General features: G+C 38.8%; 1 protein-coding gene across 1 annotated transcript; it reads right to left on the reverse strand.

Annotated features, from left to right (window-relative positions):
• Nucleotides 1–3,525: 3,525 nt before the first annotated feature.
• On the reverse strand, nt 3,526–13,298 carry LOC311080551 (uncharacterized protein). The gene is made up of 5 exons (XM_084110543.1): nt 13,137–13,298; nt 12,036–12,228; nt 11,796–11,909; nt 10,680–10,827; nt 3,526–5,115 (listed from the first exon to the last, which is right to left on the reverse strand). Exons 1-5 carry the CDS (start codon nt 13,214–13,216, stop codon nt 3,998–4,000), a joined length of 1,653 nt encoding a protein of 550 aa, XP_083966669.1. The 5' UTR covers nt 13,217–13,298; the 3' UTR covers nt 3,526–3,997.
• Between the last annotated feature and the right edge of the window lie 209 nt (nt 13,299–13,507).

Raw genomic sequence — 13,507 nt, forward strand, 5'->3', positions numbered from 1 at the left:
AATGTTATGAAATAATGCGACGTACATTTAACTTTATTGATGTCATCTGGCATTTTGTAATGTTTACATTACAATCAAAAAACACAAATGAAATTATTTACTTGTGATTTAGCTGCAATCATGTAAAAACATTAACGTCATAAGCCAGCAAACGCGGTAGGCTACTTTATTATAACACTTGACAAACTTATTATCCTATTACCATCATCAGTAGTTCAGTAGACTATGCAGTAGTCTAATATTTGTATGAAATCGTAAAACATTACCTGGTCAATATCTTCGGAGTCTATCTGTGCCTGTTCCATGTCCGATGCGTCTATCAGGTAACGTTACCGGCGTACAGCGAGGGGGGTGGGGTGTCGGTATTTACGACAGTGCAAGTATTCCACAGTGACTCTAGGGGTCGCTGTTTGACAAAAACACAATTTCTGCATAGTGTGCCTTTAACTAACCTTTATGTGATAGCCCTATAGTCTAATAGGGGTCCTGTGCCTATCTCTGGGTTCCTGGCTTAGAAAAAGATCTGCACTAAAACAGATTGTGTGTAGTACAGCTTAATTTTGCACCGATTTGTCAATTGTTTATTTTGCAATTGTTATTTGAGAATGCGGTGGAGGCTATGACTGAGTCCTACATGAAGGAAACCGAAGCTGTGTTTCGAACAGCCTACCATTTGGCCAAAAAGGATAGACCCTTTTCTGACCACGAGAGCCTCATTGAGCTGCAGGAATTGAATGGTATAAAGATGGGCTCAATACTTCATTCACGTTACAGTGCAACACAAATAATCAAACATGTTGTCAATGAGATGCACAGATAATGTAGGCCAGAGTGTGCCACCATTATAAGTTTACACTATCTGTTGCAAATCAGCTGTTCTAATAGATAGTTCACAAAAGAAACTACTGGCGGAGACTACTTGCAATGTGAGAGAATAGTTGTTCAATTTTCATGTGTGGATGGACTAAGGAATAGTCACTCAAAATTCATAATTATTTAATTGTCTCTTCATATAGTCTGTGGGCCAGTATTAATTGCAAAATCTGCACCTCTTCTGTGGCGTATATTAATTTCATAATGATCCTTTCTCTGTGAAGCCAAAGCAGAAAAAATTAAGTGATAATGTGCAAACACTACTGGCCCATTTTGGGGTGAACTAATATGCATATGTCACTGTTTATAACACAGAGTGTTCATCCTTTGCTGGGACGCTTAAAAAAATATTGGGGGCATAAATTAAGAGTATACCCACTTCTCCAGGCACCACTACGTCACTGTGAAACACTATAGACTGAACATGTAATTCGCATGTGCATGACGTCATCATCGCCCTCAGAGATTCACATTTTTGTTTTTTACACAGAGACCATTTTCAAAAGTTTGCGTTTTCCAAAACGCTGTGTAAATAAACGTCCGAAACGCATAAAAAGTTTTACATTTTTAGTTGAAAACGATGTTGTGTAAACAGCGCCTGAGACATGGCAGAATGCCGGCGAATTAGGGCCACTCTCCGAAGTTTGTCCTAAAGATTGTTAATTTTTTCTGTTAAAGGTATAGTGGAGGATTTTCCTGAATTTTAGAAAAGAACCGCCCTCTCCACTTTTTGAAAAAATGCACATGCGCAACACTCTACCTGCTCCCGAGAGGGAACGCCTATTAAACGTGTTCACGAGAGAGCATGCACGAGCCTAGTTCAAATTGAGATAAAGTTGCTAGACAAACTGCGCGGTGCGTGACTTGTGCCAGGGGGCTAGCATCGCTAATCATAGCTTACATTAACTTTTACTAGCAGTGATTTTAAATGGATTTCTCCAAATAGCATGCCAAGCTTTACCTGTCGAGTAGAAACTTTGCGACTGAGGCATCAGTGGGAAGCCCAACCTGTGCTTTTAGCGCACACCAGCGTGTGAAATATTCTCCCAAAAAACACTCTGGTCTTGTTTCTTTCTTCAGAGGCCTTTCTCTTCTTGTCATACAATTCGTAGACACTTTTTCTCTTGCGACCCTCAGACATTTTGAAAAAACCCGGTGAGAACGGCGAGCTTCAATGAATGTCTGAAACCGTAGCTCACCACACACATACACCCGAAAGTGTGCATGCGCAGAAAGCGAAAACTACCTAGGGACGAGCACGTACGACGGCCTTACGTAAACATATCACCAGAATGATTGACAACTAGGAGGACCAATAGCCTTGATGATCCACCCGGAAAAAGAAAATCCTCCACTATACCTTTAAGTTACACGGTCAGTTGGTCGTGGTGGGGGTTTAGCTATTACATTTACATTTATGCATTTGGCAAACGCTTTTATCAAAAGCGACTGACATTGTATTTCATGGTACACATTTGCATTCTTATGAGTTCTTGCTTTCCCTGGGAATCAAACCCATGACCTTGGCGTTGCAAGCACCAACGCTTTACTGTCTGAGCTACAGGAAGGCTATTATTTATTGAAATTAATTCAAATATCACTTGCTACAGAGCCGTTATCTAGTTCTCAAGTAGTTATTTAAGATGGATGGTAGTAACCCAGTTCTCTGCATGCTTGAGGAACACAGATAAACCATATATTGTTGCAGTCGTGTGTTTATTGTCTTCAGATTTAATAAGTCAAAGCGATTCTATCTTTTTATTCAGCTGTATTAGGGATTCCTGGAATGTCATGAGTTATTGTACTTCTGGGAGGCATATTCTGATTTTCTGTGCAAGGGCGCCCTCCGGCTTACAGTATGAATGAAACAGACAATGGGTTTATAGCGCTCAATAATGCTCACACCTCCCTATTTTGGATAAAAATATGAAATTTAAAGTAAACATATAATAATCCATGTTTTTCTCTAGTGAAGTGAACTGAAGTGTTACTTTCTGATGATTTATATTTATATGTTGCATTTTCCCTATAAAATAAAAGTTTCCTGTAAAGTAAAATGATCTTAATTACTATATTGTTATATTCTTAAATATTGTATTTAAGAATCCTGCTTAATTTTTCCAACTCAAACTTTCACACGAGTCTCTTCAAACTGTTTTTCTCTGAGAGCACGTACCAACATCAGCAAGCTTGTCCATGAACATGATAAAATAAGCTCCATCACTGAGTACTGATGGCAGTGCAGTTTTTTCTTGGTTTTCTTTTCAGAGAAAAAGCAAACACCTTGGAAATAACAGGTATGTTCAAATGTGAACAAATATTCGGTATGTGTTTTATGGCCTTATTTCAGTGTCTTAAATCAGTAACTTATGCATAAACTCTCAAAACTACAAACTTTACATACATGCTGCTCATATATTATTATAGCAGAGTTTGTGCTGAATACAGTGTAACCAGACTTTACCATAATAATGTTACAAGTAACAGAAATAAGCACATATGTCAGGACATGTCAAAACACCTCAGGTCTGATTCTGCAGAGACAGTCTTTCGTAGCACTTTTACGTCATCATGTGACAAAATTCCAAACGAGTCGTTTTCTGAGCTTGGATTCAATAAATCTGTTTTTGGAATAACAAGGACGTTTTGAAGTTCTGAAACTTACAGGATGTTTATATAGTACAATGACCTCTTACATGTTAAAAGATCAAGGAAATTTTGATTTCTCAATTTATGACCCCTTTTAATAAATTCACTTTCTCCACCTTGCTTTGTGAAGCATTCCTAAATGTATTCAATCAAAATATGTAAGGCACAACTGTTTGTGTTATTAGTGTAGTCATGTGCGTTTGTCTGTAATTGAGTTAAATTAAGATCAGACCACATTTTGAGTAATCAATGCAGAAATCCAGATACATTCAGTATTTCACAAACTTATTATTTTCACTGAAGATAGATGGACAGATAGATAGATAGATTCACACAGATTCATATTTTTCTGGTGACACTTTAAATTTCCAGGGAATTAAAACTCTTTCCACGCAAAAAACAAAAATAGAGTCTCACACATCTGACCTTTCAGGTGTATCTCTAATGGCAAAATAATCTTTCTATTAGACCACAATTAAATGGTCTGCATAGGTGATTTTTGAAATTGCTCCTTTTTCTGCAATTTTTCTCCAGAATGAGTTTGCAAGTGGCGTTTCAGGTCCGCTCGATATGCGAAACTCTTTTCACACTGAATACACGTGTAAGGCTTCTCTCCAGTATGAGATCTTATGTGAGTCCTAAGGCTTTCTTTAAGTGTGAAACTCTTTCCACACTGAGGACAGGTGAAAGGCTTCTCTCCAGTGTGAACTCTCATGTGAACATTAAGGTTTGTTTTGTTTGAGAAAGTCTTTCCACAGTTAATGCACATGAAAGGCTTCTCTCCAATGTGAGTTATTACATGATTCTTAAGGTGATCACTGTCTGTGAAAATCATTTCACACTGATGGCATGTAAAACAGTCCTCTCTTGAGTGAATCCTCATGTGGGTATTAAGGTTTACTTTATGTCTGAAAGTATTTCCACACTGATCACATGTGAACGGCTTCTCTCCAGTGTGAATTTTCATGTGGGAATTAATTGTTGCTCTATGTTTAAAACTTTTTCCACATTGAGGGCAGGTGAAAGGCTTTTCTCCAGTGTGAATTCGCATGTGGCTCATAAGGCATCCTTTTCGAATGAAACATTTTCCACACTGTTGGCAGGTGAAAAGGTTCTCTCCATTGTGAATTCTCATGTGGACTTTAAGACTGTCTTTTTGAGTGAACCTGTTTCCACATTGTTGGCAGGCGAAAGGCTTTTCTCCATTGTGGATTCTCATGTGGGCTTTAAGGCTGTTGTTTTGAGTGAAACTTTTCCCACATTGTTGGCAGGTGAAAGGGCTATCTCCAGTGTGAATCCTCATGTGTTTTTTGAGGTTTCCTTTTTCACTGAAACTTTTTCCACAATGTTGGCAGGTGAAAGGCTTCTCGCCAGTGTGAATTCTCATGTGGACTTTCAGGTTTCCAAGTTGATTGAAACCCTTTCCACATTGAGTGCAAGAAAAATAACTTCTAGTTGCCGTCTTCTGACCCATCTTTTCAGTCTGTGAGCAACTAAAAGATTTTTCTCCAATTATGAAATCATTACTTTCATCCTGATCTTCCTCTTCCTTTTCATTCAATTCTTGACTCTCTTCTTTAAGCTCTGTCAGATCTAAGTTGAAAAAAGACAAAAACAAATGAACCACGGTTAAATGGCACAAAGCAACAGACATCAAAACAAAGCATCAAAACCAACAGCATGTACTTCTGAATATTGTCAGCTCTTCGCTTTTAGGAAACATCCCCAAAAATGTCTAACTAGCAGTTTTAAAACCCCTTATCAAAAAATAAAACTAATTATACCCAAGAGAACTGTTTAGTTAGACAATCTCAATTCTCCCATTTATTTGCAAAATATTAGAAAAACAGTGTCCTCTCACCTATGTTCAGATTTGCAGAGAAACAGTATGGAGAATTGTGGAGAATTTCAGTTGACATTTAAGCCCGATCATAGCACAGAATCTGTGCTTATTAAAGTTACAAATTACATGCTTATGGTATCTGATCGCAGCCAGCTACATCTCTCTTGAAGTGCTATTAGATCTTTTGACAACATAGAGAAAATATTCTCTTAATGAGTGGACAAGAATTAGCATGGATTATGTACCATCTACCCAACCGCTACCTATATGTATGGAGTGCCACAGGGCTCAGTATTAGGCCCTCTACTTTTCTCTATGTATGTTTCCCCTGAGAGACAAAATTAGATTTTAATATATCATGCCAGTGATACTCAGTTTTATATTTCTCTACAACCTGAAAAAAACTGCACAACTCTCCAAGTTAGCAGAGTGTATTAATGATATCAAAGATGGGATAACTAGTAATTTTCTTCTATTCATTTCTGACAAGACAGGGCTATTAATTATTAAAAACATTTGCACAGAAGATGCTAGTGGCTCTTTGATTATCACATTTCCTGTGTTTAATAATTAAGCTCTAGTTGGTTCAAAATGTAGTGGCTAAAGTGCACACTAGATAAAATAAATATGATTTTAGCTACTCTTACAATCTCTACACCAACTGCTTGTTAAGTTTTGTATTACAAGCGCCACCCACTGGCCCAACGACGGTATGCAATGATGTGGCTGAAGGTTTCCTGCACATTGTCTTTTCTGTCTGAAACGATCAATTATACTTAAGGTATTGAAATTTAAGTTAATTCCAATTAAATTACTATGATGCCAAATGATTATTGGTCATTTACATAATTTATTGCAATGTTTGATTTTAGTTTGTTTGGATTTTATTTTTAACTTTGATTAGGCTAACTTGACTCAGCAAAAAAAAAAAAAAAAACATTCCTTTTTCAGGATAATGAATTTTAAACAATGTTTTCCATGCTTGTTTATTATTATTTATTATTATTATTGCACAGGCACCTGTGAAACAGTTCATAGGACAGTTTACAGGTGGTAGACAATGTTAAGGGTTCACCAATCATGATTTTTACTGACATTAATTCAGGGCCTGAATTTCATTTTGGAAAATTGATAGAATCCCCACCTTAGGTGACTCTTGTGGAGGAATTTTACATTTTCCTCAATAAAACGTTAACAGTTTGATGAATGCTCGATATAATGTTAACGCACTATGCGTAATGCTGCACATGCGTTTTGCAGACTGGGTGCCGCATGTGGTATTGTTTATAGTTACAGTGGCCGACAGGCATGGAGGAGTGGAGCAAAAAAAATGAGCGATAGTGAAGAAAGTGCAGTGTCCACGACCAGCTCGAAGGACATCGTTGACAAGAAAGGTAATTTAAAGTCCCACTGAAGTGCCTTGGAACATACAGCTTTGTATGATGCGCTGACGTAATTTCCAATGAAACAGGAAGCTAAGGCGGGACATATTGAATGGCTCCTCCCGCTTAGTTTACCTCACAGACTGCAAGTCATACGGCACCATGGAAGCAAATCTGAGTGCTGATGATACGTTGGATTCAATAATAGAGGATTTTTCTCAGCCACATTCTCCTGCACCAACGGACTTGGCAGAATTGTCTACCGAGGACGAAAATGAACCAACCGTCTTTGGAGACCATATCAGTTTGAGCCAAGTAACGTTACGGGTTGGGACCATTTAGATTCTAGATAGCATTTGATTGGACAGAAGATGTGATTAGAAGCTAAACTCCGCAGTGATGTCATAAAAATCCATAGTTTTGAAAGCTTATATCTCCTAAATGCAAATTTTGTCATTGTTTTGGAACACACCAGCTTATCCATAACCTTAAGGCTAACATATTCATACTAAAAGTAAAAAAACTAAAAAAAATATTTCAGGGAGCCTGTAATTTCAGTGGAGATATTTTGGTTATTTGCAATCTGATATAAAACAGAGCGACGTGCACTGCAAACTGTGTAGACGACTCCTGCCATCAAAGACAGGCAGCACCACAAACCTGTTTTATCATTTAAAACAATGTCATCCTTTAGAACACGAAGAAGCTACGAAATTACAGTGCCAAATGAGTGTTAGTGGATGTGAACAATCTACAAGCTCTAATGCGACTAACCAGCAAAGTATTAAATCGCCATTTTCCCATGCGTGCCTTATGCCAAAAAAAGACTTGAAGACATCACAAAAGCAGTTGCATATTGCATGGCAAAAGACATGCTTTCCATTGGCGTTAAGAAGCCGGTCTTGACTCCAGATACAAGCTACCTGGCCGAAAACATTTTCCGCAGACGGCATTTCCCAGGGAGAAGGTAAAGCGGCAGCTGCAAAATGTACAATTCTTCGTCTCTACTTCACATCTGATCCACACTATTCAAGGCTGGAATGTTCAGAGCAAATGCCTCCAAACGGCTTACTTTCCTGAAGACCACACAGGTGAAGTTATTTCCAAAGGAACGATTGAAGCACTCGCCTCCTGGGGGCTGAGTGAAGACAGACAAGTATTTATCACAACTGATAGTGGTACAAACATGGTAAAAGCCACTTCACTCAACAAACAGACACAACTTCAGTGTTTTGGATATCGACTACACTTGGCTATTGATAAGTTTAAGGGTGCTTTCACACTGGGCTTGTTTGCTGCGGTCCGAGCCCGAGCGCGATTGTTCCCGGCGCCCCCCGCAGTGTTGGTCTGGTTTCACACTCAACTTGATTCTATCGAACCCTGGTGCATTTGCGTGCATCTTACGTCATCGCAAACGTGCACGACACATGATAGAAAACAGAACGCGGGTCAATATATTGTGTTTTTTGAGATGGTCCTCACTGCAGAACACGAAATCCAGGGGGAGGAGTTGGATCCAGATCCAACTCCTCCCACCTTACATAAACCTAAACCTACATATCTCCACCCCCTGATCCCTAAACCCACCCCTAAACCTACCCATCTCCACCCCTAAACCTACCCATCTCCACCCCTAAACCTACCCATCTCCACCCCTTAGATGTGGATCAAAACCCCACCCCCTGGATCTTGTGGACTGCTTTGAGGTGCTACTGTGTTTTTTATTAATTTGATGCTATTATGCACAGCTGAGTGAACACAGGTTTACTGTGTGTGTGTGTGTGTGTGTGTGTGTGTCGCATAAGGCGGCTTTCTGCTGCTTGCAAACAGACTTTTGAGGAGACAGTAGATTTCCTTTAATTTGTTGCCCTGATTCCACGCGCTGTATGCAAAAACACTGCAGACTCACTCTCGCTCGTATACAAGGTAAATCATCAACACTATCATCCCTTACATGCATTTTAGCTGATTACGATGTATTTAGATAAAACGCATGTAAGGGATGATAGTTGCTTTCAAACATTCGTGTGAATGTGAAAGCAACCCAAATCTGTTGCTTTCACATTCACACGAATCGCAGCTTAGTTCGAGTGCAACCGAACTCAGAGCACCTCCTCCAGGTATTCTCGGGTTCGGAACCCCAGTGTGCACCCGGGTCCACATGACAGCGTTCACATTAGTGATTTTTCATGCGAACTGTGCCCCATTCCAAACTAAACTACCAGTGTGAAAGCACCCTTAGCCTCAGTTCTCCATTTAGTAACAAAACAGCTGTAGTAAATATAATGACGATAAAAAAAATATTTTAAAAGATCAAATCAATACTTTATTTTATTAAGCCGCATTACACCATAGCAACTTTCCCTGGTGTTTCGACTGCAGGAACCAGGGTCTAAAGGAAGTTACAGGTAAAAGATGTCCCCCTCTGAAAGTCCCTGCTGGCAAGTTAGTACTTTTTCAAAGTTCAGAAACTTTCGGGGGCGGGACTTGGTCACTGAACATTCTGATTGGTTGTTTACACAGCACTTTGATTGGTTGACTCCACGCAGCATTTATTTCAACCACCATTTTTAACATTCTGTTGCTGTGTGTGAACAGTAAGGGTTGTTTGCTATTTGAATCAACAGTTGAGTTAAAAAAATACGACCGATGGACCGACGACGAGGTTCAGGCGTTATTAAGCCTAAATTAACGTTACATCCCAATATTGTTATGTTTTCAGCTTAGCATAGAATCTTACTATACATGTTAGCTAATAGTGTTGTATTTAATTTGATGTTGAGTAGAATAGCTTTTTTATAAAATGTTCTTTAACTTCATAATTGTCATTTTGTGAAAAATCTTGTTAGAGCACCTAAAATATGTTGCTTGTGAAAACTTTTTTTAAGGCACGGTACACGTGCATGTGTACATGATCAGGATGGTATCACCTCTGCCTCATTTTGAACCAGGAAAAACCCTGCTGGTGCTCTTAAAAAAAAAAAACAATAACATTGTATTAATAATGCAACTACAGTACCCTGGGAAAACCCTGACAAACTTCCGGCAAATTTGAGATTTGCTCTGTAAGTCCGTCTGGCCAAGAGCCCATTCAAGCCCATTTCCAATTTTTCCAAATCGAGGCACCAATCACAAACGTTGAGGTAGGCTTTACACGATGACGATCGCTCTAATTGGTTTTAGGTCCATCCAATTGTGCCCAGAGGCATTTGAGCGACGTCCGTTGGTGACGCCTCTTTGGAAATGGGCTGTGAATGAACCTTCCCCAGACCCACTCTCAGTTACAACTGAGAAGGGCCTGGGGTCTCATTTATAAAACTGTGCGTAGGATCCTTACTAAAAGTGTACATGCGCCCAAAAGTAAAAAATGGCGTACGGCTAAAAATATTCAGACTTGTAAAACCTTTTGTACGCCAGAACCTGCGCTGAATTCACTTTATAAATCCCAGTCAGCTGAAGATTGTGCGCACATGCGTCTCCTCCCCGAAATAAACATATATGGAGCTTACAACGCCTAGTTTTACTATGCAGATCCTCATCTGCATATCATTTGCATATGATTGTTCATCAACGTGATAACATGTTTAACGGTACAAGACATTTGGAAAATATGAAATACGGATGTGCCGTCACATTACGTTGTTGAAAATCATTTAGTAGCCTATCCATGCCTTGTTTTTGCGTCGGAAGTGGCGTATGCCTCTTTCAGGCCCTGTTTTGTGCGTACGCAATGGTTATAAATGAGGCCCCTAGTGTCTACAACTACAGTTTCACAGCAGGTAAAATCTCCCAAAATGCATTTTTACTGAGACAAGAGTTACGCTGCTTTTTTATGCATTCAGTCAACCGAGTGAGTGCTGAATAAGTGACTGTGCACAAGTGATCCTAAAGAGAATGTAGGCTATGCGTAAAAACCTGAGAATAAAACCAACCTGTTTGTTCTTCAGTATCTTCTTGTTTCACTCTGAATGTTCCTTCAATCTTCATGTCTTCACTCTCCTCTTTAATAAACGCCATCTTCATAACAGTAAGTGACGTGGATCTCAGTCGCTTCACCAGGAGTTTTTCTGTGTGTTTGTCCTGTTTAAAATGAGAATAATTAACAAAGTAAAATAAAATCCACACTAAATCTCTGTGTCTTTCTCAATCAGCTCTAGTTCAGTACTTCACCTCAAAACATACACTTCAAATGATTAAAAGAGCACACTTTATACATATTTTGTTATGATTTAGAATACTAAATGGATTATATTTAATATATTACACTTTCATAAAAACATTTTGCTACTGTTAAGTAAAAGTAAGCATTGTTTTTTTGTTCCATTTCCACTTTTTTAACCAGCTGGTGACGTCAGTGCGCGTTGATTCGAATCAGTGAATCGTTTTGACTAGCAATTGATTCTTTTGAGTTATAAAAAGCTCAGTTTCTTTTATCACTACTTGCCAAGAGACCGAATTTCTTTTTAAGATAAACGGATTCACGATATAGGGAGAGAAAGAAGACGCACCTTTTCTCACGAATGGTTGCGATTGACTCACGGTAGAACCACGTTCATAAATGTATTATAAAGCATTAAAATGTTACATTCAATGAAAAAAAATTTCATTTAACAGTTTTTGATAAAACTATACCAATTACCTGAGCGGTTTGCATTGATTAAAACACTTTAAATGCTTTTTTTTTACTGCAAAGGTTATAAATGTAGCTATGATACAGGACACACGGTTCGGCGTAATTTAATATTCATAGGGGCTTAACAGTAATAGAATATTCTGATATATGATAAAGTGACCAGACGTCCGAGATCAAAACTAGGAACATAATCCCCGAAAAGGGGGAAAAACGGGGACATTTCCAGTTTATGGCCCACATTCTTTCTTATAGTCATCACCTGCCAGCACAGTGTGTGTGTGTCTTCAACGTGTCTTCAATTGTGTGTGCATGGGTTTATTTGTGAGTGTGTTTAAAATGTGTGGCAGCAAACAAGTGAGATTTTAATATATGTCCAGGAACATTATGATATGATGCTTAAAGTAGAAATATTCACATCATTAGGCTGAGGTTGTGGGTGTGAGGTTGCCATTTCTTGGGAATCCTGAGAGGCCACGGACAGGGTTTCTTCAGCTCTAATGGAGGTAGACGTAGTCCTGTCCTTTTCCAACTAAAATGAAGAAGCATAAAACATAATGAAATATATATAAAGGGATAAGTATCTCACCCTGCCCTGTGATTGATAATATAATATTTACATTTATGAATGCTAATAGCCTTATGAGGATACACCTACTCTTTGGAGGTGAACCGGGAAGCTGAAGACGGATGGAATAACACCATCTAGGAGTCGGACAATCTGACCTGTCCTATCAAAATCACCCTTCTTAAAATGTTGAGAGCAGAGCACTGATGAAACACTTGCAGTGAATCCTTCTCTCCTCAAAGCCACTTCCCACTTCTTCCTCACATCTTTGTCCTTGGGAAACCTTCAAAATGAAAACGGAAGATCTGGGAGAGTCTACACAAAAGCATTTCACAAAGGAGGTCAAGCTTATTTTCTTCCTTCACATTTCTTAGAACCTTTCTTCAACAAAACTCCTATTTTGATGCTTATCTGTTGATAATGAACCAAAGTTGCTGCAATTGTGAATGAGCTTGTTTGCAAACCATTCTACAGTCAGATGTTCTGTTGCCTTTATTTTAAGTAACGTTAAGTGGGGTGGGTATAAGACATGAGAGGTATCTTACTTTTATTAGGGTGAATTAAATGTGAATAATACACAGTGTTGGGTTAGCTACTTGGAAATTGTAGTGAGCTAAGCTATCAGTTACTCTGCCATGAACAAAGCTTCACTACACAAAAGTTACCACCCAGTCAAATGTAGCAAGCTAAGTAACACACACACACAGCAGAAGGCTAGTTCACTACATGGGAAGCTAACGTTACTTTAAGTTGCACTAATTCCACATGACAAGAAAAGTGTAGCTTGTGTGGCCAAGCTACTTGATAAATAAAGGAGTCAAGCTACTGAAAAGTTACTTAATTCAGGAAATAGTGAAGCTACCACCAAAATACTATTTTAGTACCTAAGCTAACGTTACAACAGTCGTGACTGCCCAACACTGATAATACAGCCTGTGCCACTTGTGGAAAATTCACTGGCCAATGTTAACGTTAACTTATACCAGTAATATTTGTCTTAATTCAAGTCCCCTCTTATCAAGTCTCAGTTCATAGCCAGGTGAACACCGGCCGGTGCAGTAAACATAGCCTAGCTAAGTGTTAGTTATGTTTCAGTACAGTAATATCAAATATCCTTGCTCCTTCTCAACTATATCTGGTAATAATTTATTCACAAAATACAACCAATAGTACGGTAATGTTAAATCTTACTTGTGAAAAGTAATCCCCCGAGCCCTGTTTGCGATGGTCCGCCGATTTGAGCAGGAATATGCGGCACAGTGCTCTGGCATCCTGTTTCTTCTGCTGCTATGACCATCCAAGATTGCTTTGAACACAAACCTTTCTCCAACCGAATCACAACAGAGGCAGGAGCGCAGCGCAGCCTTATGACGTCATATCGCCACTCCAAAATAAAAGTCCTATTCACACGCTAAAATCATAAATGTGCACAGACATCCACATACAAGTACTACAACATATCAGCAGCCTTCAGAGTTGAATTCTTGTTGAAATATACATTTAAATGCACTTTGTGAAAACGATGATCCACATCTAATGTGAGATTATGTTTAAATTGCTAA

Source organism: Abramis brama, assembly GCF_963993115.1.
Source record: "Abramis brama genome assembly, chromosome: 4".
NCBI classification, from domain to species: Eukaryota; Metazoa; Chordata; class Actinopteri; order Cypriniformes; family Leuciscidae; genus Abramis; species Abramis brama.

Excerpts from the sequence above, each read along its gene's own strand:
- LOC311080551 (XM_084110543.1), bottom strand. The coding sequence starts at position 13,216 with ATGCCAGAGCACTGTGCCGCATATTCCTGCTCAAATCGGCGGACCATC. Across the intron at positions 11,910-12,035 it reads TCCCGGTTCACCTCCAAAGA|TTGGAAAAGGACAGGACTAC; the intron begins GTAGGTGTATCC and ends TCTTCATTTTAG. Across the intron at positions 10,828-11,795 it reads CACAACCTCAGCCTAATGAT|GACAAACACACAGAAAAACT; the intron begins GTGAATATTTCT and ends CATTTTAAACAG.